This window comes from Diabrotica virgifera, chromosome 8 (genome assembly GCF_917563875.1).
Source record: "Diabrotica virgifera virgifera chromosome 8, PGI_DIABVI_V3a".
Classification (NCBI taxonomy): Eukaryota; Metazoa; Arthropoda; class Insecta; order Coleoptera; family Chrysomelidae; genus Diabrotica; species Diabrotica virgifera.
This window is the reverse complement of record NC_065450.1, coordinates 87,942,880-87,968,219: the sequence shown is the minus strand read 5'-3', so window position 1 is coordinate 87,968,219 and position 25,340 is coordinate 87,942,880. Positions and strand designations below refer to the sequence as shown.

General features: G+C 31.1%; 1 protein-coding gene across 1 annotated transcript in view; it reads left to right on the top strand.

Annotated features, from left to right (window-relative positions):
- The window catches only part of LOC126890784 (F-box/WD repeat-containing protein 5), a 124,308-nt gene extending 113,723 nt beyond the window's left edge, over positions 1-10,585 (top strand). Inside the window, exon 8 of the mRNA XM_050659975.1 lies at positions 169-10,585. Within this exon, the coding sequence (XP_050515932.1) occupies positions 169-451 (283 nt within the window). The 3' untranslated portion in view covers positions 452-10,585. The remainder of the gene's footprint in view (positions 1-168) is intronic.
- The last annotated feature ends 14,755 nt before the right edge of the window (positions 10,586-25,340 follow it).

The window sequence follows — 25,340 nt, the reverse complement described above, 5'->3', positions numbered from 1 at the left end:
TATGATGATTACAGTGATAATATTCACTTTGAAGCATTGTCAAAAAGGGACTAATTGACAGATCGCTGTGTAATGTCAAAGATCAAACATAAAAGTAAAAACGATCGAATAACTTTTTTTTTCTCATCATTTATGATTAAAATATTTAATATATTTTTTTTTGTCTAGCGGAGCAGAAGATAAACATGGATACCTATGGGACCGGCACTACGGCGCATGTCTAGCTAAGTTTCCCCATCGAGACGTCGTTAACTCCGTAGCTTTCAACCCGAAAGATTCCGAAATGTTGGTGACAACTTCTGACGACCACACGATCAGAATATGGCGGTCCAGAGAAAAAGTGAACAGCCTTAAACTGAACGAAGCTGCGTTCCTAAAAGGAATTGAAATGAGGAAAGGTAAAGTGGCGAAGAATAGTCGGAAGAGATTGAATATTTCTCCGGATAGTTAGTTCAATGACGAAAGGGGCGAGTTTGTATGAGTTTTGTTCTAGGTTTTGTATGGTATTCCGTCAAATATTCGATACATTTTAGTCGATCTATATCGGTTTACGTTTGAAGTTTCGATGGTATAAGCAAAAATTCTCGGACTGGAGCCAAAAACTTTTTTTAATGTTTGGTTTCAAATATATAAGCAGCACTAATGATAATGATACTTAAAAAAGTTATATTGACCAAGATCTGGTGAATATGTTGGCTCATGCAGTACAGGAAAGCGTTTTAAAAGTGAAAGTTTATCTACAGACAAGGCAGTATGAAATAGAGTTGTTTTACACATTTTTATCAAAAATGCTCTTGAATCTAACAAGGATTCAAGGTCTCGTTTTGTTTTTCTTTTTTATGGCTGTATATTAAAATCCTCTTCTTCCATAGCTTTTCCCCCTTCAGGTGTCGCTGTTCTTTACTCTTCTTCGCCACTCATTTCTGTTCATCGTGTCTTCACCAATTACCATTCTTAAATCTTTTCCAACTCATGTTGGTTTTCTGCTTAGAATTTTAAATTCTTCACTCTTTCTCTCTGTTTGCCTCTATATTTATTGCTCTCTTTTTGTGTCTATGCAGATAAAGAAATTAATCAATGTGTATGATTAACCTATTTACAAATTATTGTCCAAAAGTTATTTTTTATTTTGTATCATTACGTAGGTAAGAGCATTGGACACGCTAAAGATAATTGGCAAAAATGTAGATTGACACCGAATTTTTATTCTCTTTGATTATTAAGAACTTTGAAGATATTGAACACGGATTTACACAAACAAATTTAAAACTGATGTAAGGAATCTTGAAGTTTCGATAGTATTGGCAAAAATTTTCGGACTGAAGCCAAAAACGTTTTTTTATACCGGGTGGTGAATTGGAACACGGGCCATAGGAAACTCAATGTAAAATTCTAAACTGTTGAATTCCTGCTTCCCTAATTATTTTACATCAAAACTCATAAGAAACTATTTGTAGAGAATTGAAATCTGTATTGAAAACAACTGTTAATATTGTTCTACGAACAATAATTATTCAAAATTTTGTAAAAATATAATACAATTTTCAGAGAAATACGCCAAAGTTACGCCACACACAGTGCAATAATGTGTATAAGATTGCATTCGGTGACAATGAATATATTATATTAACAATTTGAACTGTCAATTTCTTTATTTAATCATTTATTGTTTAAAACACAATAAAGTTGATCAGATACCCTCAGTTAGGGAGAAAGTATTAATAATACAGATATTTTCTTCAGTCGATAGTGTGCTCACTGTCAGTTAAATAGTAACGTGTGGCCTAACATGCCCACACATACCTACTGCGGTAAATACATTATATTTTTCAAAATTTTGGAATTTGTTTAAATCGTAGAACAATTGTAACTTCTGTTTTTAATACAGATTTCAATCCTCTACAAATAACTTCTCATGACTTTTGATGTAACATAATTAGGGAAGCAGGAATTCAACAGTTTAAAATTTTACATTGAGTTTCCTATGGCCCGTTTTCCGATTCACCACCCTGTATATATTTAGCTTCAAATATATTATGAGCTGCAGTGATACTTAAAAAATTATCCTGACCAAGATCTGGTGATTATGTTGGCTCATGTAGCTCATGTGGTGAGAAACAGAGCAATCCAAATAGGGAATCGTTGTTTCCAATAAGTACGAGAATGTCTCAGGCGTCATTCTCATATGCAAATGAAATCGTTCCGCGTCAATTTTCAGTTCGAGGAAAAGATGATGATATTCCCCTAAAGGGCTTCTTTTCAAAATTGGAAGCGTCTGAAAACCGTCTGTTGGATATATTACCTATCAGCCACCACTTGGTGACAGCTGACATTTCATCACTATCATCCCTTGGATCACAAAACGTCACAAAAGCATAATCTTTTTGTGATTAAAATTTCATCAAACTACTTCACTTGACAGTGCTCCTAGCTCGACTGAGCAGCGCACGTAACCTCCTTGTAGCCCGGGACGTAGTGTCAAATTTAACCGGAGCATTTTAGCATGGCTGTTTTCTTTTTATTTGGTTAGGTATTCCAAAGCTTATTAACAAATGATGTGTCAGCTGGCCCAAAACCGGGGATTTTAGTCAAGAATAGATAAAATATGATAGTAGATGGAAAAACCCTACAACTTATGTCAAATATTTATCTCCGTGACTTACGTGTATAATAGCCAAGAATACCTAGCTACTGGCTTTCACCCAGACGAGTCGGGTTCAATTCCTGGCTCTGAAAATCTTCTTTGTTTTTAAAATTGACATTTTTATTTGAAAAATAATTATTTTTTGATAATACCATGTTTTTATTATTTACACGACACAATATAAAAAAGTCTGTATGTCTTTTATAGAATCATAAACTTTGCATTTGATCATATTTATTCAGCTGACGCTTTTTTCTTACAATGTAAAATTCATAAATTAATGATTTATACTTTTTAATCTTTGCCAAACTACATAGTTCAAGAATATTTTTTTATTATTAACTAGCTGACCCGGCAAATTTCGTACCGCCTTAGAACTAAAAAATAATGTTTAAAAGTTAAATACCAAAACGCAAAAAAAAAATGCTGAAAAATATTGCGTAGACTTTGTTTCTAATAAACAATATTGTTGTTGTGGTGTCTGCGTAAATAATGATTACTTAGATTGGTCGTATCAACTCAGAAACCTTCCCGGGTTCATGTACAACAACTTTGCTTGAGGTCATCATATGATCAAATGCATAGTTTACGATTCGATAAGGGGCATACAGACAAACATTCATTTTTATATACAGTGATGAGCGTGCTAATAACCGGCAAAATAGCGCAAAAGATGGGAAACGTATTAAGTTGTGAGATAGAAAGAAATGAAACTAGTGGAGCTGGGACATTCAGCGATATTAACATATAAATTCACATTATATTTATTGTTTCTCACCTTTACATGTATCAGAGGAGTCTGTCAACTAAAACTGTCACTGTGACAGTGGCAGTTGCTAAACTCGTCCGATACGTCTAAAGGTGGGAAGCAATCAATATAATGTAAATTTTTAGGTTAATATCGCTAAATATCCCAGCTCGACTAGTTTTATTTCTGTTTATCTCACCAACTTAATAGGTTTTCCATCTTTTGTGCTATTTTGCCGGTTATTAGCGCGCTCATCACTGTATTATAGAGAACAAGGAAATATTTAGATTAATAAGGGGTTGGTGATAGAAAAGTGAAGAACGTCGGGGGGGGGGGCAACCCCCTTTTCACTTAGATTGGTCGTACTAACAACTTTGTTTATTAAGGGTTTCAATCATAATAATATCATATTATGATCAAATGCATAGTTTATGATTCTATAAAAGACATACAGACTTTTTTATATTGTGTCGTATAAACAATAAGAACGTGGTATTATCAAAAAATAATTATTTTTCAAATCAAAATGTCAATTTTAAAATCAAAAAAGATTTTCAGGGCCAGGAATTGAACCCGAGTCGTCTGGGTGAAAGCCAGTAGCTAGGTATTCTTGGCTATTATACACGTAAGTCACGGAGATAAATGTTTGACATATATAAGTTTTAGCGTTTTTCCATCAAGTTTCACATTTTACCTTTTCTTTTTAAAATCCCCGGTTTTGAGCCAGCTGACACATAATTTGTTAATAAGCTTTGGAACACGTAACTAAATAAAAAGAAAACAGCCAGGCTAAAATGAGCCGGTTAAATTTAACACTACCTCCCGGGCTATTGCTATGTGCTGTCAACATCGACCGCGATGTCATGGATATGCCTCAGATTCACAGTTTACTTTAATCGATATCGACACTCACTTTATCTTTCCTCGATAGAGGTCACTAAAGGCATATGTTGGTAGAATATTTAAATATATTTACCATCCAGTCGGTGCGTTTTAATTTAATTCAGTCTTCTTGCAAAGCCTCTTTGATAGCAGGTAAACCTAGAAACACGTGTCAGAGGATGGCAAGAGACTCGGATTATAGGGGAGTGCAATTAGAACGAAAACATGCATTGTTTCGAAAAAATGCAAACAATCTTATATTTTTCTAAAACTTTTTTTGTTAGTTTATATACATGTTAAAGTAAAAAGTTCTACTCGCAGATTTGGCCGCTAATTGTTTAAACAATAACAATTTTAAAAATATTGTTAAATTCACCATTATACTTTGATCAAATATGTTTCTATTTTGTTTTTGATTGTGCTGAATCCGAATATGGCATTGCAATTTGAAAATTCTTATACAGAAGCTCTTATACAGTGTGTCTGCGTAGCTAGGAACCACATGGAAAACTTTTCAACGAAAACTTTTCGTTTATAAATTTGCAAAAGTCTGTGTGTTATTGCGTTGCCGCTCCTGCAATACTTAGAGCAGATGTGTCGATGGATTCTTATGTAGCTTTGTCTTCTGAATCCAAATCTGAAAACGGCATTTTGATATCTCTAACCGTCTTCGAGATAATTGACCTCAAAGTCTAAAATGTGACGTCACAATCCGGTTATCTCCTACCAGGCACTAAACGTCAGCTGAAATCTGTGATTAGGAAGTAGGCTACTTTTTTAATCTGAATTTGTTAGGAAAAGCAAATGTTATTATTTACATTTGAGTTTGACACTTCGTGAATGTCAAACAAAATTTTAAATTATTTAGCTATTAATAAAATATAAATGATATTTTATACTGAATTTAATTATGATATAAAATAATATGTGTAATGAATATATAAAAATACAATTTGAGTATATTTTAAAAGCAATAATACATAATATTATACTAAGTATATTAATAATGAATCAGTAGAAACGATCTTAGACAAGGAAAAAAGAGAGGACGGGTAATACTCATTTAACACACGTTCCAAACGTGAAGCCAGTTTTTGGTTTGTTTGTCACCAAAAACATGGCGGTCACGTCAAAAGTAACAATGGGTTGCCAGTGGTGGGTGTTCGTTGAAGGTTAAAATTTCATAAAAAATAAAGTAAATCACCATCTAAAATCCGTAATAAAAACATATGTATGTATTGAAACATATGTACGTAATATGATCAACTTAATAAAACATTTACCGTACACAAATTCTTCATTTTAAATACATTTCATGTTTTTATTTTAAATACTCAATGCATAACAATACTTGGCTTCACTTTTGGTCATAGGATTACTCGTCCTCTCTCTTTCCTTGTCTAAGGAAACGATTATAGACCACACAACCCGAAACACAAGTACGCAAATACGGTTGCGTGAAGCGTGGCGCAAAGCCGTGGAATTTACGAGACTCGCTCGGTCTGTATATCCAAGTAAAGTTCATCAGTAAAAAGTGTCTTTATCATGTATGTATTATTTATTTTACAATATTGGAAAATTGTTATTTCAAATGTGGTTTGGAATAAAAAAGTATGTTCTGATATATGAAATTACATCCTTCTAATGGAAAAAATATTTGACGAATTTTCTCAAATTATGGATACCAACATCATTTTCAGTTATAACTCTTGTATTTTTAATTTGACGAAGAAAAGTTATTATTCATAAAAATCTCTTCTTGGTCTAAGATTTATGATGCAACAATCATGAATCAAATTTTATTAATTTTATACGAGGTATGTAAAAAAATATGAATTTCGAGTAAAGTATCTTTATAGTTCACAACATTAAATTAGAACGATATATTTGCACATTAAAACATAATTTTTAATTCTGAACAGCTTTTCGGAATAGCAATTTTCTATATTATGAATTTAAATACGTATATAAACAAAGTTTTCGTTATGATAATGCTCGCATTTTCAGCTTGTTTATTATCAATTTTACGAAAAAAAGTTATTCTTAATGAAATGCTCTGAATAGTCAAAAATCTAAAACTCAACCATCAGATATCAAATTTTATCAATTTTACACGAGTTATGTCAAAAATATGAATTTCGTTAAAGAGTAAAGTACCGTTATATTCCAGCATATCAAAAAATGCTATTATGAAAAGTTGTTTGAAATTAGAAACTATGTCTAAATATACAATTACATCATTCTAATAAAAAAAAATTTAAATTTTTTCTCAAATTACGGATACTCATCATCATTTTATTACAATTATGATTATGATAACTATTTTATTATCACTTTTACGAAAAAAAGTTATTTTTCATAAAATGCTCTCCCTGGTCTAAAATCTAAGATACAACCATCAGACATCAAACTTTTTTACTTTTATACGAGGTATGTAAAAAATATGAATTTTTCTTAAGAATTAAGTGCCTTTATTATTCACAATATTTTAATTAGAAGGATGTAATTGAACACTAAAACAAATTTTTTAATTCCAAACAACTTTTCTTAATAACAATTTTCGATATTGTGAAATGTAATGGTACTTTACTCTTTAGTGAAATTCATATTTTTTGACATACCTCGTATAACATTAATTAAATTTGATATTTGATGATTCCATCTTAGATTATATACGATGCAGAGTATTTTATAAAGAATAACTTTTTTTCGTAAAACTGATAATAAAAAAGTTATCAATAGGTTCCAAGTTACGCAGACATACTGTATAAGAGCTAAAAAAATTATTTTTGCTGAACATTTATTATTGGTGAAGCTTATTATTAAATATATTTTAGGTAAGTTTTACAGAAAAAAGTTTTGCTCACATTGTACAAACATTTTTTTAGCTGGTAATTTTCGGTTTTTGTATTACATTTTTTTTAACTTTCTTAATTTTCTTAAAAAGAAATAGTTTATTTCATTTCTAAAGTAAAATATTTAGTGCATTTTAGAGATTACATCCTAAGCTTTAAAAAAGCACTTATAAAACTGTAATAGATCTGTTCAAACTTGAGTAATACCGTCTTAAAGTGGTGGCAATTCTATAAAACTACAAAGATTTAAAAAATTACATTTTTTGAGACGTCATATCATTTGAATTAAATTTTTGAGATTTTTTTTTAATGAGACATCATTTAGCAAGATGCTTGAAAGGTAAGTTGTGCAAAACTGAGAGTTTTATAAGAAAAACTGTATTTGCATTTTTAAATCATTTTTAAACAAAATTCATGTAAGGCTCACTTTCCGCCCACACCGTAGTTATGCCCATACATTTTATTTCTTTCTATTATAACCATAAGATAGCTTAATTATTCTTCTTTCACTTTCAATTTGTAAAATTTCATTTGATCCATTAGTTAAAGAATTACATTAAAATAACTCAACCTCCCAAGTAGCAATTTTTCGACGCATTGGTTGTCAGTACAAACAAATGCACTGTCTACAACGTTGCCCGAGAGCATTTTAAGTTGTTTCGGCCAACGTCCCCTACCCCGACTGACATTACGATGTTACAACCTGTAGTTATACGGGCAACTAATTTATTACCATTTTGACAACTACATATCACACTTCAGTTTTTTCAACAATCGTAACGACTTAAAAATGTTATAATGCTAAACTAATTATTATATATTTTATTTTGATGGAAATTTTCGATTTATTTAACAACCTGTTTATTTGTTTTTTTAATAGCTGGTTTCCATTCCATTGTTTTATCAGTAGATTTGAGATTTGATAACCATCTTTGTATATGCTTTGGTAGACAGGGTTGCCAGGTCAGTTTTAACTCTTTCAGTAGTTTTGTTTTCACAAAATCAGTAGATTCTTTTTAGGCCATGTAAATATACAGTAATACAGTGATATGCACATCCGTCCTAAATGTCCCAAGAGCAATTCCACAAAATTGGAAACCTAATTATTCCAAACCACCAACTGGTAATTATCATTTTTTAGCTATAAAATCTACTAAATCAAAAACTAAAATATACTTAAGTATTTTTGGGATATATTTGGGATTTTTTATAATAAAAACAACAGCTAACTTAAGGGGATAGGCGCAAAATGTCGTCTGTTAAAATGCTCAATGTATTTTAAATGTTTTCGTTTTTTGCGAATCCTTAAGGCCGCGTCCCACCATCAAACTGAAAGTGACAGTTAGTGACGTCACATCCTGAGTGTTCATTGTGGATAATAATGAAAAATTTTAATTTTAAATAAAGTACAAACAAGTTAGACAACTCAATACAAAAAATTTGATCAAACTAGACTGATAATGAGAGCACAGATTTTTAGCATTTCAAGAAACTGCAATTGTGACGTCACTTTGACGTACTTCCGGAGTTTGCTCAAACTGTTTGATTAAATTATTTGATGGTGGGACGCGGCCTTTAGAAAAGTAATAAGTATTTTTGAAAAATTTAAACGCACAAAGAAAGATTACGGTATTACCGAGGACCGAAAGTCCCTGAAAACTTCTATAATGTTTATTTTAATACGTTACAGGGGTGAAAAAAAGAAAAAATTTAGTGACTTTTAATTCCAAATATCTCGTTCAAAAGAAACGTTTTGGTTTTTCTAAATAATGCAGTCTTTCATTTTGCGTTTAAATTTTTCAAAAAGACTCATTATAGTTTCCTCATGATTCGAAAAAAATGGATCAAATTCTGTTGAAATATACCAAAAATCTACTAAAAAATATTGCCTACTAAAATTTTTTAAAAAATATCAAAAATCTACCAAAAAAGTAGAAATCTACTAAATGTGGCAACGCTGTTAATGAGAATGATACACTTTTGACACTGGTCACATGACCTCTGTCACCCAATAAGAGGGTGCGTTCTAAAATGGTTTTGATAGTCGGCGCGGCCGGGTTTGGTTGGCGATTGGACTTCTAAGTTGTCTTATCCGTCTAAGGTTGGTAATTAGGTATTTTTTTAGTAATATTGGTAATATTGTTTAATGCGCCATTTTGGTTTTACTTGAGATTTTTGGGATGTAAAGAAAATGAAAACACAGAATATAAAAAATGCAGGCATTTTCTGATAACTTTAAAAGCACCATCAATACATTAAATTTATACAGAACATCTTTAATATAAATTTTGACTTTTATATTAAAATTTGATTTTTTAACTTTTCATATTTTTTGTCAAAAATGTCATAAAAAAAGCAGCGCGTGTGTTTTTTAAAGGTGAAATATCTATATTTGACGGTAATCTGAGATGCGTTTATAAATATCACATCAGGTAATAAGTCCTTTATGTATTTATATCATATAAATTTAAATACCCAATACGATGTCAAAACAGTTTACTTTTTGGGTTTTGCATTCACCATACAGGTGTTAAAAATATAGGTAAAAAAACATAACTAGTCTGACTCCTTGAGCAACCATTGCACGCGCAGGTGCTTTTTATAGTCGCTTCAGTTGTCTTATGCAACGGTTACGAAACGATGTTGTTTAAACAGGAGGTTGCCTAGGCAACGTCAAGACAACTCAAAAATCGTCCACCAAATCAGTGCAGAATAGGGTCGTCTTTTAGGCAATAACAATGTTGTAAGAAAATGTTGCCACGCAGTAGACAACGTTGTCGTGTCGACAAATTGCTACTTGGGCATGCACTTCGCCGTACGTTAGTTTACAGTGCGCCAATGTTTATGAGAAGGGTGACTTTAGCGTTATAATTAAGAAATTATAGAAGATACAAATTTAATTTTAGAAAATTCTTTATATAAGGTATTTTTGGAAAATTTTCTGAATTTTTCAATGGTCAAATCAGTTTTTTTTTTAAATTTATATTTTCGGAATTATTTAAAAAAACATCTAATTTCGTAGTTCATTTGTTTAATAAAAAATGAAGCACCCACTTCTCGAGTAGAACTTTTTGATATGTTGTTTATTAAACAATTCTTAATGAAATTACAAAAAGTTCTATCTTGTTTAATTTTTTCCGAAGTGAAAATCTATATGCACTCCCCTATTAGATCAAAACGAAACCGTCTATTTTTATTTGATCCTATCTTATTTAAAAGTAATTTTTTGTATATTAATTTTATTTATTTAGTACTATCGAATATACGACAGAAAACTCATAATTGAATCTTAATATATACATTTACGATTATTATATTTATTTTAATTAAGATATTTATCAATTTATTGTATGTGACCATTGCTGTGCAATTATTTTGGGTCTTTACACCGAAATATTTTTTGTAAATGTTTGATATTTATTAAGAATACATTATATAAATTGTTGACAATATAAAGTGTTTTATTTATTTATTGATTTTAGTCTAGGTGCCAACAATTGCCAACAACAAGACCAATTGTCACAGTGGCCTTTTCAATTCCGATGGGTTGACCCAAGTTATTTTTATGTATTTTTTTCTGCTGATTACAAATTTCGAGGTCAAAAAATTGTTATAAACAATTTAATTGTTTCTAAATTGCTTATAAGGCTCTAGCTAGTAAACTAAAAGAAATAAAAAAAATCAAATCAAATTTGTTCCTTCATAAAAAACAAAGAAAATGCGTTTACTAAACTTTAATCAAATAATAAGAACTCGAGATATTGTAAATTAGTGCAACATGGTTGCAAAATATAGTATATTGTGCAACAAGTGGAGAAAGGTACTAATTTCTCACGAGTTTGAAAAGTTGCGGTACGAGCGCAAGCGAGTGCCGCAATTCACACGAGTGAGAAATTACCTTTTTGCACGTGTTATACTTTTTCTACAACCACAGTTTTTGCTAAAAATAAAAATCACAGTTTCCAAACGAAGATTTATTATAATAATAAATTATAAATTTTAAACTGTATTTAATTAATACTAATCAATTTAAATTCCTTATACCTAAACAAATTACACAGAAATCAGTTAAAAAATTAATGCACTGCCTTAATTTGTTTGAATTTAAACTATTTTAAATAAATTATTACAAAATAATGTCACATTTGACGTTATATTTATGCAGTGCCGGATTTCCACCAGGCCTACTTCATTGGACGTATCTTGCTGAGGTTGCTAAATCCTTATTGGTTAATTGATACGTATAAAATGTTTATTAAGAATAAAATTGTAAATTAAAACAGTTGTAACATCCATAATTTACTTTCTATTCGATAATTAAGTATAATAATTGTTTTACATGTTGTATATTTGTCTATATTTTAACCACAGATGTAAACAGAATATACAGGGTGTAACAAAAATACAGGTCATAAATTTAATCACATATTCTGGGACCAAAAATAATTCGATCGAACCTAACTTACCTTAGTACAAATGTGCACATAAAAGAAGTTACAGCCCTTTTAAGTTACAAAATGAAAATCGATTTTTTCGAATTTATCGAAAACTATTGGAGATTTTTTATTGAAAATTAACATGTGGCATTCTTATGGCAGTATCATCTTAAGAAAAAATTATAGTGAAATTTGGACACCCCATAAAAATTTTATGGGGGTTTTGTTCCTTTAAACCCACCCAAACTTTTGTGTACGTTCCAATTAAATTATTGTTGCAGTACCATTAGTTAAACACAATGTTTTAAAAACTTTTTTGCCTCTTAGTACTTTTTCGAAAAGTTAGCTTTTATCGAGATATTTCGAGTATTTGTCAAATCCACCACATATCTGTATATGGTTAAGTACGATTATGGAGGCTTGGTATGTACTAATACATATGAACATTGATTTATGATTTACATTTTTAGGGATATTTTGAACCATATTAAAAAAGAAGTCATATCTCGATAAAAGGTGCCTTTTCGAAAAAATACAAAGAGGCAAAAAAGTTTTAAAAACACTGTGTTTAACTAATGGTACCGCAGTAATATTTTAATTGGAACGTACATAAACATTTGGGGGATTTAAAAGAACAAAACCCCCATAAAATTTTTATGTAAACATATTGAAAAATAAGCCTCAACTCGATAAAAACTGCCTTATCGAAAAAATACTAAGAGGCAAAAAAGTCTTAATAATATTGAATTTAACTAATGGTACCACAATAATAATTTAATTGAGACGTACACAAAAGTTTGGGGGGCTTTAAGGGAACAAAATCCCCATAAAATTTTTATGGGGTGCACAAATTTCACTATAATTTTTCTTTAAGATGTTCCTGCCATAAGAATGCCACATGTCCATTTTCAATAAAAAATCTCCAATAATTTTCGATATATTCGAAAAAATCGATTTTCATTTTGTAACTTCAAAGGGCTGTAACTTTTTTTATGTACATATTTGTACTAAGGTAAGTTAGGTTCATTCGAACTATTTTTGATCCCAGAATATGTTATTTAATTTGTGACCTGTATTTTTGTTACACCCTGTATAACGTTACTCAGAATGAGGTAGTCATTCGTAAAATACCAAATGTAAAGTTCAAAAATAATGTGTTAAAGTAGCGCATTTTGCAGATTTCTCGGACATTAGCACTATCAAATCTAATATCTTAAATAAAACCATTTCATCTAAACATGTTATAATATATGATTTTATTGTGGAATGTAATGGTACTGTTCAGAAAGTAACTTTTCGGCACAGAAACGTCACTTTCCGGCACAGAAATGTCACTTTTCTGCACACTATTGTCATAAATCTTACACTGTGAGAAAATATCAACTTTGTTAACATAAAACTGTGCAGAAAAGTGCACTTTGAATAGTGGTTGTAGAAATAGTTATTTATGAAACAGTTCGTGAAGTATGCTTTTTGCGAACGCACGCGTGTCTAGAGCACGAGCGACAGCGGAGCGAGTGCTATACATCGCGTAAGTTCGCAAAAATACTTCACGCACAGTTTCATACAATATTTTATCTACGATAAACAAATAAAAAAACTGTAGGTTTTCGTCACTGGAATTCATTTCTATTCTACAATTTTTAGACCTTTGACATTTCAAATTTATGACTTCTTTCAAACCACAAAACTGTCAAAACTTTTGCTGTAATTTATTGCTCAAATGTCATCACCATGACAACGCGAGTTATTTGATTATAACGACAGAGATAGCTATACAGTACGTGTCTATTCATAATTCAGATATACGTTCCAGTTTACCTCACCTTTGCAGTGTACGTCAACTCAACAAGAAAAGTTAGGTTATATACACTAGGTTCGCTTTCAAGATGCAGTAGAAATAGACAAACCAAGACACGTTAAATGCCACTAGGAGCACAACCGAATCATAATTTACAATGTATATACATTGTAAATCCCAAATCATGATTTCCAAAGTTTATACATTGTAAATTATGATTCGGGAGTGCTCCTAGTAGCATTTAACGTGTCGTGGTTTGTTTATTTCTACTGCATCTTGAAAGCGAACCTAGTGTAGAGATGTTGGTGGTGGACATATACAGAATATTGTTTGATGTTATTTATTATTGTTACTTATAATTTTGTTAATTCTTTTTATTTTTGATTAAAGTTCTGCGTTAAAGATTTTAACTGATTTTTTATGTTTTATAATGTTAATCAAAATTAATTGATAAACCAATGATATAAATTCAGATTAAAACAAGACATGCGTAATTTTTTGCACGGCTAGCTTTGATCCCAATAATTGTGGATCGCTCATTATGAAAGTGTGCCAAAAAACAGTGCGAAAAAGTAAACCCCATTTAAAATACATTGTTACTTCCGCACACTTTAAATCCTTCACGCACTGCTATCTAATATAATGATAGTTTTCACAAACTAAAAACTTATGCATACTATGAGATAGAGTGGATAAAAGTATTTTTCGAAACATTTTCAACCGTATGGGTAATGGATTTTGGGAAGAGCTGTGACCTTGAAAATTTCACATAATTTTGTGTACTAAATCGGCAGAATGGTCAAAATTCAATACGTTAATAATATAATTAAATATTTTCAGTTCCAAAATATTGCAAAAAACTTTAGAGTCTGAGTAAGAAAAGAGATGTTTAGTTATATTCTTTATTTCGTTTTCAAGGTCATAGCTCCTCAAAAATCCATTAACTATAACTCTGCTTTGGCGCATGCAAATGAGCTTTACAAAGTCCCATTTTAAAGCTTGATTTATAGACTTTTAAATAAGTCTACAAATCTTCATCTTTTTTTGTTTTAAAGTTATACTCGTTTAAAGTTGTAATTTTCTTAAAAAATTGTAAATTAACTTGTTTATAAGGATTTTAAACAATTTGAACAATAAACATTTATACTTTGAAGGCCAAGATGTCGATATTTTAATAGCTCGCTCCGGAGGCACAAGATCGGCTCACAGCGAAAAGGTACGAGCTCAAACCGTTCGATACAAATTATAATTAATATACATATATACAGGGTGAGGCATATAAAGGTCCAATTAAAAATATCTCAAGAACTAAAGGTAACTGGATCATGAACATTGGAATTAAGGAGTTTTGAAGAATGAACTATTTAAGGAAAATATTTTCATCTATTTTCTATTTCGTTTTTTAATGGGACATCCTGTATATTTTTACTTTTTTGGATTCTTCTCATTGTTATCGCTCTAATTGAGGTTTTCTAATATTATACAGTGCAGTTTAAAAGAGAATTACGTTTTTTTTTATATATTCCGTAGCAACATTCACACCCTGTAGAATTGTATTAATGTGACACCAAAAATTCTAGTTATGTTCTAATGATTTTTAACATAGTTTACTATTGTTAAAAATTATTAATATAGCGAAATGTTTAATTTTAGTATACAGGGTTGGTCGAAACTCGGAATGAGTATTTCTTAAATGAAACACCCTGTATTTTAGTATTGTAATGAAATGATGTTTTATGGTACTTTTCTTATTTCATAAGCATTCCCTATACCTAACTGCTTTAATTTGCGAGTTATTCGTGATTATTTAAGGTAAACATTAATTGAAACAAAAATTATGTGCAATTTTATTAGGTTGGCCGTGAAAATAGTCAGTCAAAATAATTTTTCGTAAATAAATACATATTATTAATCCGGACTAATCCTTAATTTATTAATATTGGTTGAGATAACAAAATACCTACATACAAATTAATTTACAAATTTTTGCAACTTTAAACGGGTATAACTTTAATACAAATAAGGATAAAGTAATTAAATAAATTTTGATTGAAAGTCTATAAAATAAGCTTTAAAATGAAACTTTGTAAAGCTCATTGCCATGGGTCAAAGCTGAGTTACGATTGAAGAAGTTTCGAAAAACACTTGTCTTATTTTGCACTAATTTTACAATATCGCGAGTTGTAATTATTGGATTAAAGCCATTTTCTTTATTTTTATTCAAAGAACAAATTTTATTTGAGACAATTTTTTGTATCTGTTTTAGTTTACAAGTTAGAGCCTTATAAACAATTTATAAACAAATAAATTGTTTATAACAAATAAAGATAGTTTATTTTGTTTATAACAATTTTTTGACCACTCGGATTTAAATGCACCCTCGAAATGCGTAATCAGCAGCCAAAAATTAATAAAAAAATATGGGTGGACCCACCAAAATTAAAAAGGCCACGGTGACCCCTATTTGGCGCCTAGATTATTTATATTGATAAGTTTTAGAATATCTCGACTGTTAAAAGAATCAAAAGGATGCTAAAAATACTGCCGTAAGGAAAAAATGTCAAATTACTCGGCAAAACAACTCTGCTAACTACACTCATCGGCACGAAAAACGGGCAACCCACAAAATGGGTCATTTTTGATGTCTCGTATTTCCTAAACTTGTCCGATTTAAGTGATTTTTTAATATGTTATAGCCTTATTCATTAACAATATCACTGTAATAATATTGTTGCTAGAATGGTAAACTGTCATTGTATACCGGGTGTACCAATCAAACTGTGTTTTTTTCTCAAAATTCAACAAACCCTGTGGAATATTCTAGCATTTATAAAATACTGAAATTAAAACCCAACTATAGCCTCAGGTTTTCTTAACATTCTGTTTTTTGATTGATTCGCTTATGTGGGATAATAAAAAAGTTAGGTACTTTAACAACTAGCCACGCTCTTGATCAATACAGGGTGTTTCTAAATAAGTGTGACAAACTTTAAGGGGTAATTCTGCATTAAAAAATAATGACCGTTTGCTTTATAAACATATGTCCGCAAATGTTCCGTTTCCGATATACGGGATGTTGAATTCTTTCTTGCAAACTGACGATTTATTTATTGCTCTAAAAACCGGTTGAGATATGCAAATGAAATTTGGTAGGTTTTAAGAGGTAATTATTGCGCATTTTTTGACATACAATTAAGAATTTTATATTCACCATTGGCGTGCATACATGATCGGTACTAGAAATTCGTAATTGATTTATCTCTGCAAGATAAATAAGCGTACTAGTTTTTGTTTTTCTAAACAGAAGCGTTCTGGAGATATTTAAGAAAAACTAATTCCAAGACGCCATCTTCAAAGAGCTCTAGCTCCATCAGGAAGCATTTTCGGATTAGGTGAATTGGGTTAACTTGTCTTAAAATTATCTGATGAATCTCCAGTCTTCGTTTGAGGGTAGAGTTTCTGGACACCCTGTATATCTTCATTTTTGATATTTGTATTAGGCTCTTAGATTTAATAGTGTTGTGAATTCTCGCTTTTATCTCTTTTGTGAATTCGTTATCTGTGGTAATTGTCGCTCTGAGATCTTTAAAACTCTCTACCCTTTCAAAGGTATATGGTATATGGATCTATTGTTACATTTTGCTTTATTCTATCTCGTCTCTTTTGTCTGTTAGTTAATAATATTTTTTTAATGTGTCTTGAATATATCCGGCAAAAGCAAAACCACTAGTACTCGCCAATCTGATCATATCATCAGACGGTATTTCTTCTTCATTCCGGTGATAACTAGAAATTTGGTATTGTTCGAAATAACCTTTTCATAGCATGTTGTGCAATCAACATACAGAGACTATTAAATCGTAACAAGTTTTAGGCAAAATTGGTATTGGCATCTAAAATATCCTAAATACTTGGGATAACAAGCCGAAAGCGTTTTCCACTACACGCCGAGCACGAGATAGTTTATAGTTAAAAATATCTTTCTGGGTGTCATGTCTTGCAAATCTCTGGGAATTTTGCATCATCACAAACGTATCAAGAGCAAAAGCTTCTTCATCCACTAGAAAGTGTGGTAAAATATCATTTTTTCCCGGTAAATTTTTCGGTTCAGAAAAATTGAATGTCCATTCCATTGCTTCCATTACTTCCCACATCTTGCTTCGATACCTAGAACCATGCTATGGGAAGCAATGGAAGACATCAACAACAGCGGAAGACAGCAACAAGAAGTTCCACGAAGATTAATAATAGGCCAGGGTAATAAGACAAAAATATACCCTGTTCGTGACACTTCAGCAGCCAGGGTACTGAAGCGTTTTTTCGAGAGGTAATACCTATAGGAATAAATTATAATTATTTCCTGCGTAGGATCTGGCGGCCATTTTTATTTATAAACAATTAACTGTCAAAAAATGGCATTTCCCCCTTTTTCTTCAAATCAACGGAAAACAGTGAAGCTTATGATTTTTTTAGTACAAATATCTTCGAGATTATGGAAAAAGCTTTAAAATGACGTATAGTCCTGTCGCCAGGGGGGGTACAACGGCCTCCTTAATTCAGATGGACTTACCCAAGTTTTTTTTATGTATTTTGACCCGTAGAACACGAATTTTTTGGGTAACAGTTGATCCGGATGTCGATAAGATTGTTATAAACAAAGAACTTGAGGAATTACATAGCAGCGATTTTTCGCAAAACAAAATATTTTTTTGTATTTTTTGGGTGATTCTCAGCAAAAAATGGTCTTACAAGTTTTTTCGTAGGACGCGTAGTTTTCGAGATAAACGCGGTTAAACTTTCAAAAAATCGAAAAAGTGCAATTTTTGAACCGGAATAACTTTTGATTAAAAAATAAAATAGCAATTCTGATTACTGCATTTGAAAGTTCAAGTCAAATTATATCGGTTTTGATTGTTTGCATTGCTAAAAAATAATTTTTTATTTGTTAAATAAAGGTATAAACACATAGTGTTTCCCGGGCCCAATGCATTCGTTTTAATGGACGTAATGTACGTAGAAATTCTGTATGCGCGCCTACTCGTTCGATTTCAAATTAGAAATGCATTGAAAACATCATTCAATCACTAGGTGTTGATAGCTTTGTTTAACAATAAAAAAATTAATTTCTAGCAATGAAAATAATCAAAACCGATAGAATTTTACTTGAACTTTCAAATGCGGTAAGCAGAATTGCTATTTTATTTTTCAATCAAAAGTTATTCGGGTTCAAAAATTGCAATTTTTCGATTTTTTGAAAGTTCAACCCCGTTTATGCCGAAAACTATGCATCCTATCAAAAAACTTGTAAAATAATTTTTTGCTTAGAATGACCCAAAGAATACAAAAACATGTTTTGTTTTGCGAAAAATCGCTGTTATGTGATTCCTCAAGTTCTTTGTTTATAACAATCTTATCGACATCCGGATCGACTGTTACCCAAAAAATTCGTGTTCTACGGGTCAAAATACATAAAGAAAACTTGGGTAAGTCCATCTGAATTAAGGAGGCCGTTGTACCCCTACTGGCGACAGGACTAGTAATACAACGTTTGATATACGCATTTATTGTTAATATAATTGCGAAAAAAGGTCAGAATTCCAAAAAAAATATTTTCTCAATAACTGTTGTAAAAATTAGTGTACAACTTTGAAATTTTTGTCAAATGAGGGTTCTTTGGTGCTTAATATGTGATAAAAATTTCAAAGCGATTCATTCAATTGTTTAAATTTTATTTAAATTGTTTATCCCAGAGAGCATTTTTTTGCGATAACATAAGTCAGAAAAAAATGACCTTAGAACCATTCCACAGGTGTCAAATGAAAGAGCATGAGCTACATTTTCAACATGGTTTAAAAAAGTGAATAAAAAATGCATTTATTAGTAATAGATAATTATGCAAAAGTATCGTCAATTTTTCTTTATACAATTTTTGAATAACTTTTTATAAAAAAATTAACTTTTTTACCCTGATTTAAGTGCACAACTACCAAGTAATGTTATCTATATCATAATTGATAAATAATTGTAATAAATATGTATAATTTCTTATATAACAAAATAAAAAGTTTATAAGGAAAGATTTACGATACTTTTGCATAATTATTTATTACTAATAAATGCATTTATTATTCACTTTTTTAAACCAAGTTGAAAATATAGCTCATGCTCTTTCATTTGACACCTGTGGAATGGTTCTAACGTTATTTTCTTCTGACTTATGTTATTGCAAAAAAATGCTCTCTGGGATAAACAATTTGAATAAAATTTAAACAATTGAATTGAACGCTTTGAAATTTTTATCATATATTAAACACCAAAGAACCCTTATTTGACAAAAATTTCAAAGCTGTACACTAATTTTTACAACAGTTATTGAGCGTAATTTTAAAGCTTTTTCCATAATCTCGAAGATATTTGTACTAAAAAAACCATAAGTTTTCCTGTTTTCCATTGATTTGAAAAAAAAAAAGTGAAAAATGCCATTTTTTGACACTTAATTGTTTATAAATAAAAATGGCCGCCAGATCCTACGCAGGAAATAGTTACAATGTGCTCTTATAAGTATTATATATACAGGCTATACACTCTGTGCGGAGTTGGAGCCACTCTTATTGAGCTCATTGACTCATTTATTGTGGTGAGTCACTCCACATTCTTTCTTCTCTCAAGTTAACTAGTCTAATCTAGGGTTCCTCTTTGCGTCCTTTGTTATTTTCCTCCATATATCCCGGTCCTGTATTTTCTGTCTCCATCTTGGCACTTCCAATCTTTTTATGTCCTCCAATACCTGGTCTTCCCACCTGCTTTTTGGTCTTCCTTTCGCCCTTGTTATATTTGGGTTCCACATTGTAACTTTTCTTACATCTTTTTCTTCTCCCATTCTTCTTAAGTGTCCAAACCACCGTAGTCGCTGGGTTTTTATAGCTTTCACTATGTCCTCACCTCCTAGTATGTCTCTTATTTCTAAATTCAAGAGCCTTTCATAATCTCCGTGCACTGTTTTCTTTGGTCCATAAATTCTTCTTATCATTGTTCTTTCAAATATTTTTAACATTTCTTCTTCCCTCTTTGTTAGGCTCATGGTTTCTGCCCCATATATCACCACTGTTCGAATTGCTGTTCTGTATACTCGGATTTTCGTAACCCTGCTGATTTTTTTGTTTTTTAAAATACTTTTGTACTTATAATATGCTCTATGGCCCGCTTGTATTCTGTTGGTAATTTCTATGTTTCTTTCATTTTTGTTGTTAATTGTGACTCCTAGGTATTGAAAATTACTGACTATTTCAAAATTATAATTCCCGATTTTTATATTTCTTTCCTCTGTATCTTTGTTTTTCCTCTCTATTTTCATGTATTTAGTTTTCTCTTCATTTATTGTTAAGCCTCTTTTCACCGCTTCCTTTTCAATTTGTCTGGTTATGTCATCTAAGGTTCTTTTGTCTCTCGCCAGCACCGCTAGGTCATCAGCATATGCTACTCTCTGGACTGAATTGTTGGTGATCGTCCCATTGAGTTTGCACGTCTTAATTATGGCGTCTAAAGTTATGTTAAAGAGCGTAGTTGACAGCCCATCTCCTTGTCTTACTCCTACATTGTATTCGAATTCTTCTGTTGTTCCTTCCTGCGTTAATACGGATGCCATTGATTCTTTCATCGTCATTTCCACGAGTCTTATCATCTTTCCAGGCACTTCTATATTCCTCATATCGTTTACTACTTCTGGCCTCTTAATACTGTCAAATGATTGCTTGAAGTCAATAAAGAGGATATGCAGCCACATGTCATATTCATAGAATTTCTCGACTGTCTCGAGTCACTATGTGTATGGCATCTACGGTAGATCTTCCTTTCCTAAAACCATTTTGATAATCCCCTATTTTTATATCTGTATGCTCCATCAATCGTTTATTTATCATTGTGGTCAAGATCTTATAAACCACATTTAGAAGAGTAATGCCTCTGTAGTTTTCACAAACTTTTGGGTTTCCTTTTTTAAATATCGGAATAATTAACCCTTTTTCCCATTCTTTAGGCATTGGTTCTTTTATCCAAATCTGTTTAATCAGGTTATACAGTCTTTGCTGTATTGCTGTCCCTCCATGTTTAATCAACTCATTAACTAAACAGTCTGTTCCCCCTGCTTTATTTTGTTTTAGTTGGTTTATCACTTCGTTAAATTCTTCTGCCGTTGGTATGTTTTGTTCAGGCCGTTCTTCTTCTGTTATTTCCAAAACTTCATCTTCATTTGCTTGTATGTTTTCTTGCGTCAAGAGATTTGTGAAATAATTTTGCCACTCTTTCTTTTCTAATGTTGCCATATTTAATTTTTTATTTTGCTTGTTAATATATTTATACAGCTTGCCGTTGTTTTTTGTGTCTTTTTCCAGTGCATCCATGGTTTCTTCAATCCACCTCACCTTTTTGTGTTTTATTAGTTTTGTGGTATCACCTCTGATTTTTTGGTATATTCTGTAATCATCTGTGCTTCCCGTTCTTAACCATTTGAGTCTTGCTGATTTTTTCTTCTTTAATATTTCTTCGCACTCTTTGTCGAACCAGTCATTCCTTTTCTCTACATATTTTCTTCCTAGCACTGTATTTGCTGTGTTTTCTATACTTCTTCGTATATTTTCCCAGTCTGTTTCAATGTTTTCATTTTCTACATTTTCCAATAGTTGTTGTTCCATTTCTTGTTGATATTGCCGTTTCTTTGTTTTTAACTCTTCTATTCTCCATCTTTTCCTTTTGTTTTCTTTTTTCTCCATATCTATCATTCTTAGCTTAAGCTTTGCTATTACAAGGAAGTGGTCAGATCCCACATCCGCGCCTCGATATGACCTTACATCTTGGATCATTCTTGTTCTCTTTTTATTTATTAGAACATGATCAATTTGGTTTCCTGTATTTCTTCCTGGAATAAGCCATGTTATTTTATGCTCTAGCTTGTGCCGAAATTTAGTACTTACTACAAACATATTCATATCTGTTGCTAGATTGCCCATTCTTGCCCCATTTTCATTTGTTGTGTCATGTGCTGTTTCTTTCCCTGCTACCGATCTCCAATGTTCCTCTTTACCCATCTTTGCATTGAAGTCTCCTAGAATTATAAGTGTGTCATGATTTTTAATTTCCTCACAGAGCCTTTCTAGAGCTTCATAAAAAACATCCTTCTCTTGATCATCGGCTTGTTCTGTGGGTGCATAGATATTTATAATTGAGATATTAGCAGCTCTATTCTTTATCCTTAAATAAGATATTCTTCCATTTACTTTTTTAAATTCTAATACATATTCTCTCCATCTTCTACTTATCATGAAGCCTGTTCCATTTCTACCTTGTGTATTTTCTCCTCCGTAGTACATTGTGTAATTTTGCTTGTCGATCCTGCCTTCTCCCTTCCACCTCAATTCTTGCAATGCTATTATGTCTATCTTATAATCTCTCATTTCTTTTGCTACTTCTTCCATTTTGCCCATGGCTAGCATAGTTTTTACATTCCACGTTCCTATATTTATTAAACCTTTCAATTTTCTATTTCTATTACTTTTCGGTGCTCTCTTATTCGTTTTCCGTATCCACGCCTAGTCATTATCCTGTACGTCCACCCTTTGACCATCACTTGCTAGTTTTTTGGGTCTGTTTTAGTAAATTTCCTTTGTTGTTCATTTAGCCGATCACTCTCTGGGGATCGTTCACTTGTAGAGCGTTTGTAGTATTTTTCTTTTTGTTCTTGTTCTTGTTCGTTAAAGTTTTCCACTGTATAGCTCTTGTCATTTACAATTAATTTATTTTGTCTGAGATATGCTCGTTTTCCATTTTCTCTTGCTTCTCTGAGATATGGTAGCAGCATTTTTCTTTCTTATTGCACCTTTTTTGGGAAGTCATCAGATATCCAAATATCGGTGCCCTTTAGCTTTTTAGATTTTTCGAACACATCTCTTTTCTTTGCCCAGTTTTGCAGCTTTATTAGAATTGGTCTGTTTTTGTTTGCTTTGAATACTCCCAGTCTACATATTTCTGTGGTGTCAGTTTTCACATTGACCTCTGCTCCGATGTTGTTGAAAACTTTCTGAATTTTATCTTCCACCTCTCTCTGTGTTTCGTTATTTATGTCTTCTATGCCAACACATACAATATTATTTCTTCTTATTTCTTTCTCTACTATATCTAGCCTTTTTTCTTGATTTTTTATTATTTCTTTTAATTTTTGATTTTCCCTTTTGAGAACTATTATTATTTCCGAATTTTTATCCATTTTTTCCTCCATCGTTGTTAATTTCGCCTGGATTATCGAAAACATGTCTTTAATCTCTTCCATGTTATCCATTTCTTTGTGCTTTACAGCTGGCGCCAGAAAAAACACCCTCGGTTCAACCCCGCGGAAGAGTGTTTTCTACCTACTGAACGTTTTGACTATTATTTTGAATTTTTTTTAAGCCCTGACCTGTTTAGATCTCAAAAATTTTGAAGTGATTATTTCTACTTTTATACGACGGTTTTTATCTCTATTATTACTAATCACCTTATCTTTTTATGAATAAATTGTATTAATTTCTATATAATTTGTATTAATTTCTATTTTTCTACTGTTTACGAATTTTAAAATTGAGAAAAAGCATGCAATAACTTACAGATTCTGGCTGTTGTTTTACACACTAATTCACTGCACCTTATATTTTGTTCTATATTAAATTTCATTAATTTACTGTTCGTTTAAACCATTGAATTTTAATTTTTAACAGGAGCTACTTCTAACTGCGTGTTAACTGTCCATTTACCAGGACCGGACCCTTATTTTTGTCAAATTTTTGTCAAATGAAGGTTCTTTGGTGCTTAATATGTGATAAAAATTTCAAAGCGATTCATTCAATTGTTTAAATTTTATTTAAATTGTTTATCCCAGAGAGCATTTTTTTTGCGATAACATAAGTCAGAAAAAAATGACCTTAGAACCATTCCACAGGTGTCAAATGAAAGAGCATGATCTACATTTTCAACATGGTTTAAAAAAGTGAATAAAAAATGCATTTATTAGTAATAGATAATTATGCAAAAGTATCGTCAATTTTTCTTTATACAATTTTTGAATAACTTTTTCCAAAAAAATTAACTTTTTTACCCTGATTTAAGTACACAACTACCAAGTAATGTTATCGATATCATAATTGATAAATAATTGTAATAAATATGTATAATTTCTTATATAACAAAATAAAAAGTTTATAAGGAAAGATTTACGATACTATTGCATAATTATTTATTACTAATAAATGCATTTATTATTCACTTTTTTAAACCAAGTTGAAAATATAGCTCATGCTATTTCATTTGACACCTGTGGAATGGTTCTAACGTTATTTTCTTCTGACTTATGTTATTGCAAAAAAATGCTCTCTGGGATTAACAATTTGAATAAAATTTAAACAATTGAATTGAACGCTTTGAAATTTTTATCATATATTAAACACCAAAGAACCCTTATTTGAGAAAAATTTCAAAGCTGTACACTAATTTTTACAACAGTTATTGCGAAAATAATTTTTTTGCAATTCCGACCTTCATTCGCAATTATATTAACAATAAATGAGTGTATCAAACTTTGTAAAACGTAATTTTAAAGCTTTTTCCATAATCTCGAAGATATTTGTACTAAAAAACCATAAGTTTTCCTGCTTTCCATTGATTTGAAAAAAAAGTGAAAAATGCCATTTTTTTACACTTAATTGTTTATAAATAAAAATGGCCGCCAGATCCTACGCAGGAACTAGTTACAATGTGCTCTTATAAGTATTACCTGTCGAAAAAACGCTTCAGCACCCTGGCTGTTCAAGTGTCATGGAAAAAACCTTATTACCCTGGACTATAACAGCAGTAAAAGTACTCTACAAGAATAATACAGTAGCTATCAAAACGGACAACAGAATATGCAGCCCATTTAAGACGACAAAGGGTCTACTACAGAGCTGCTCCG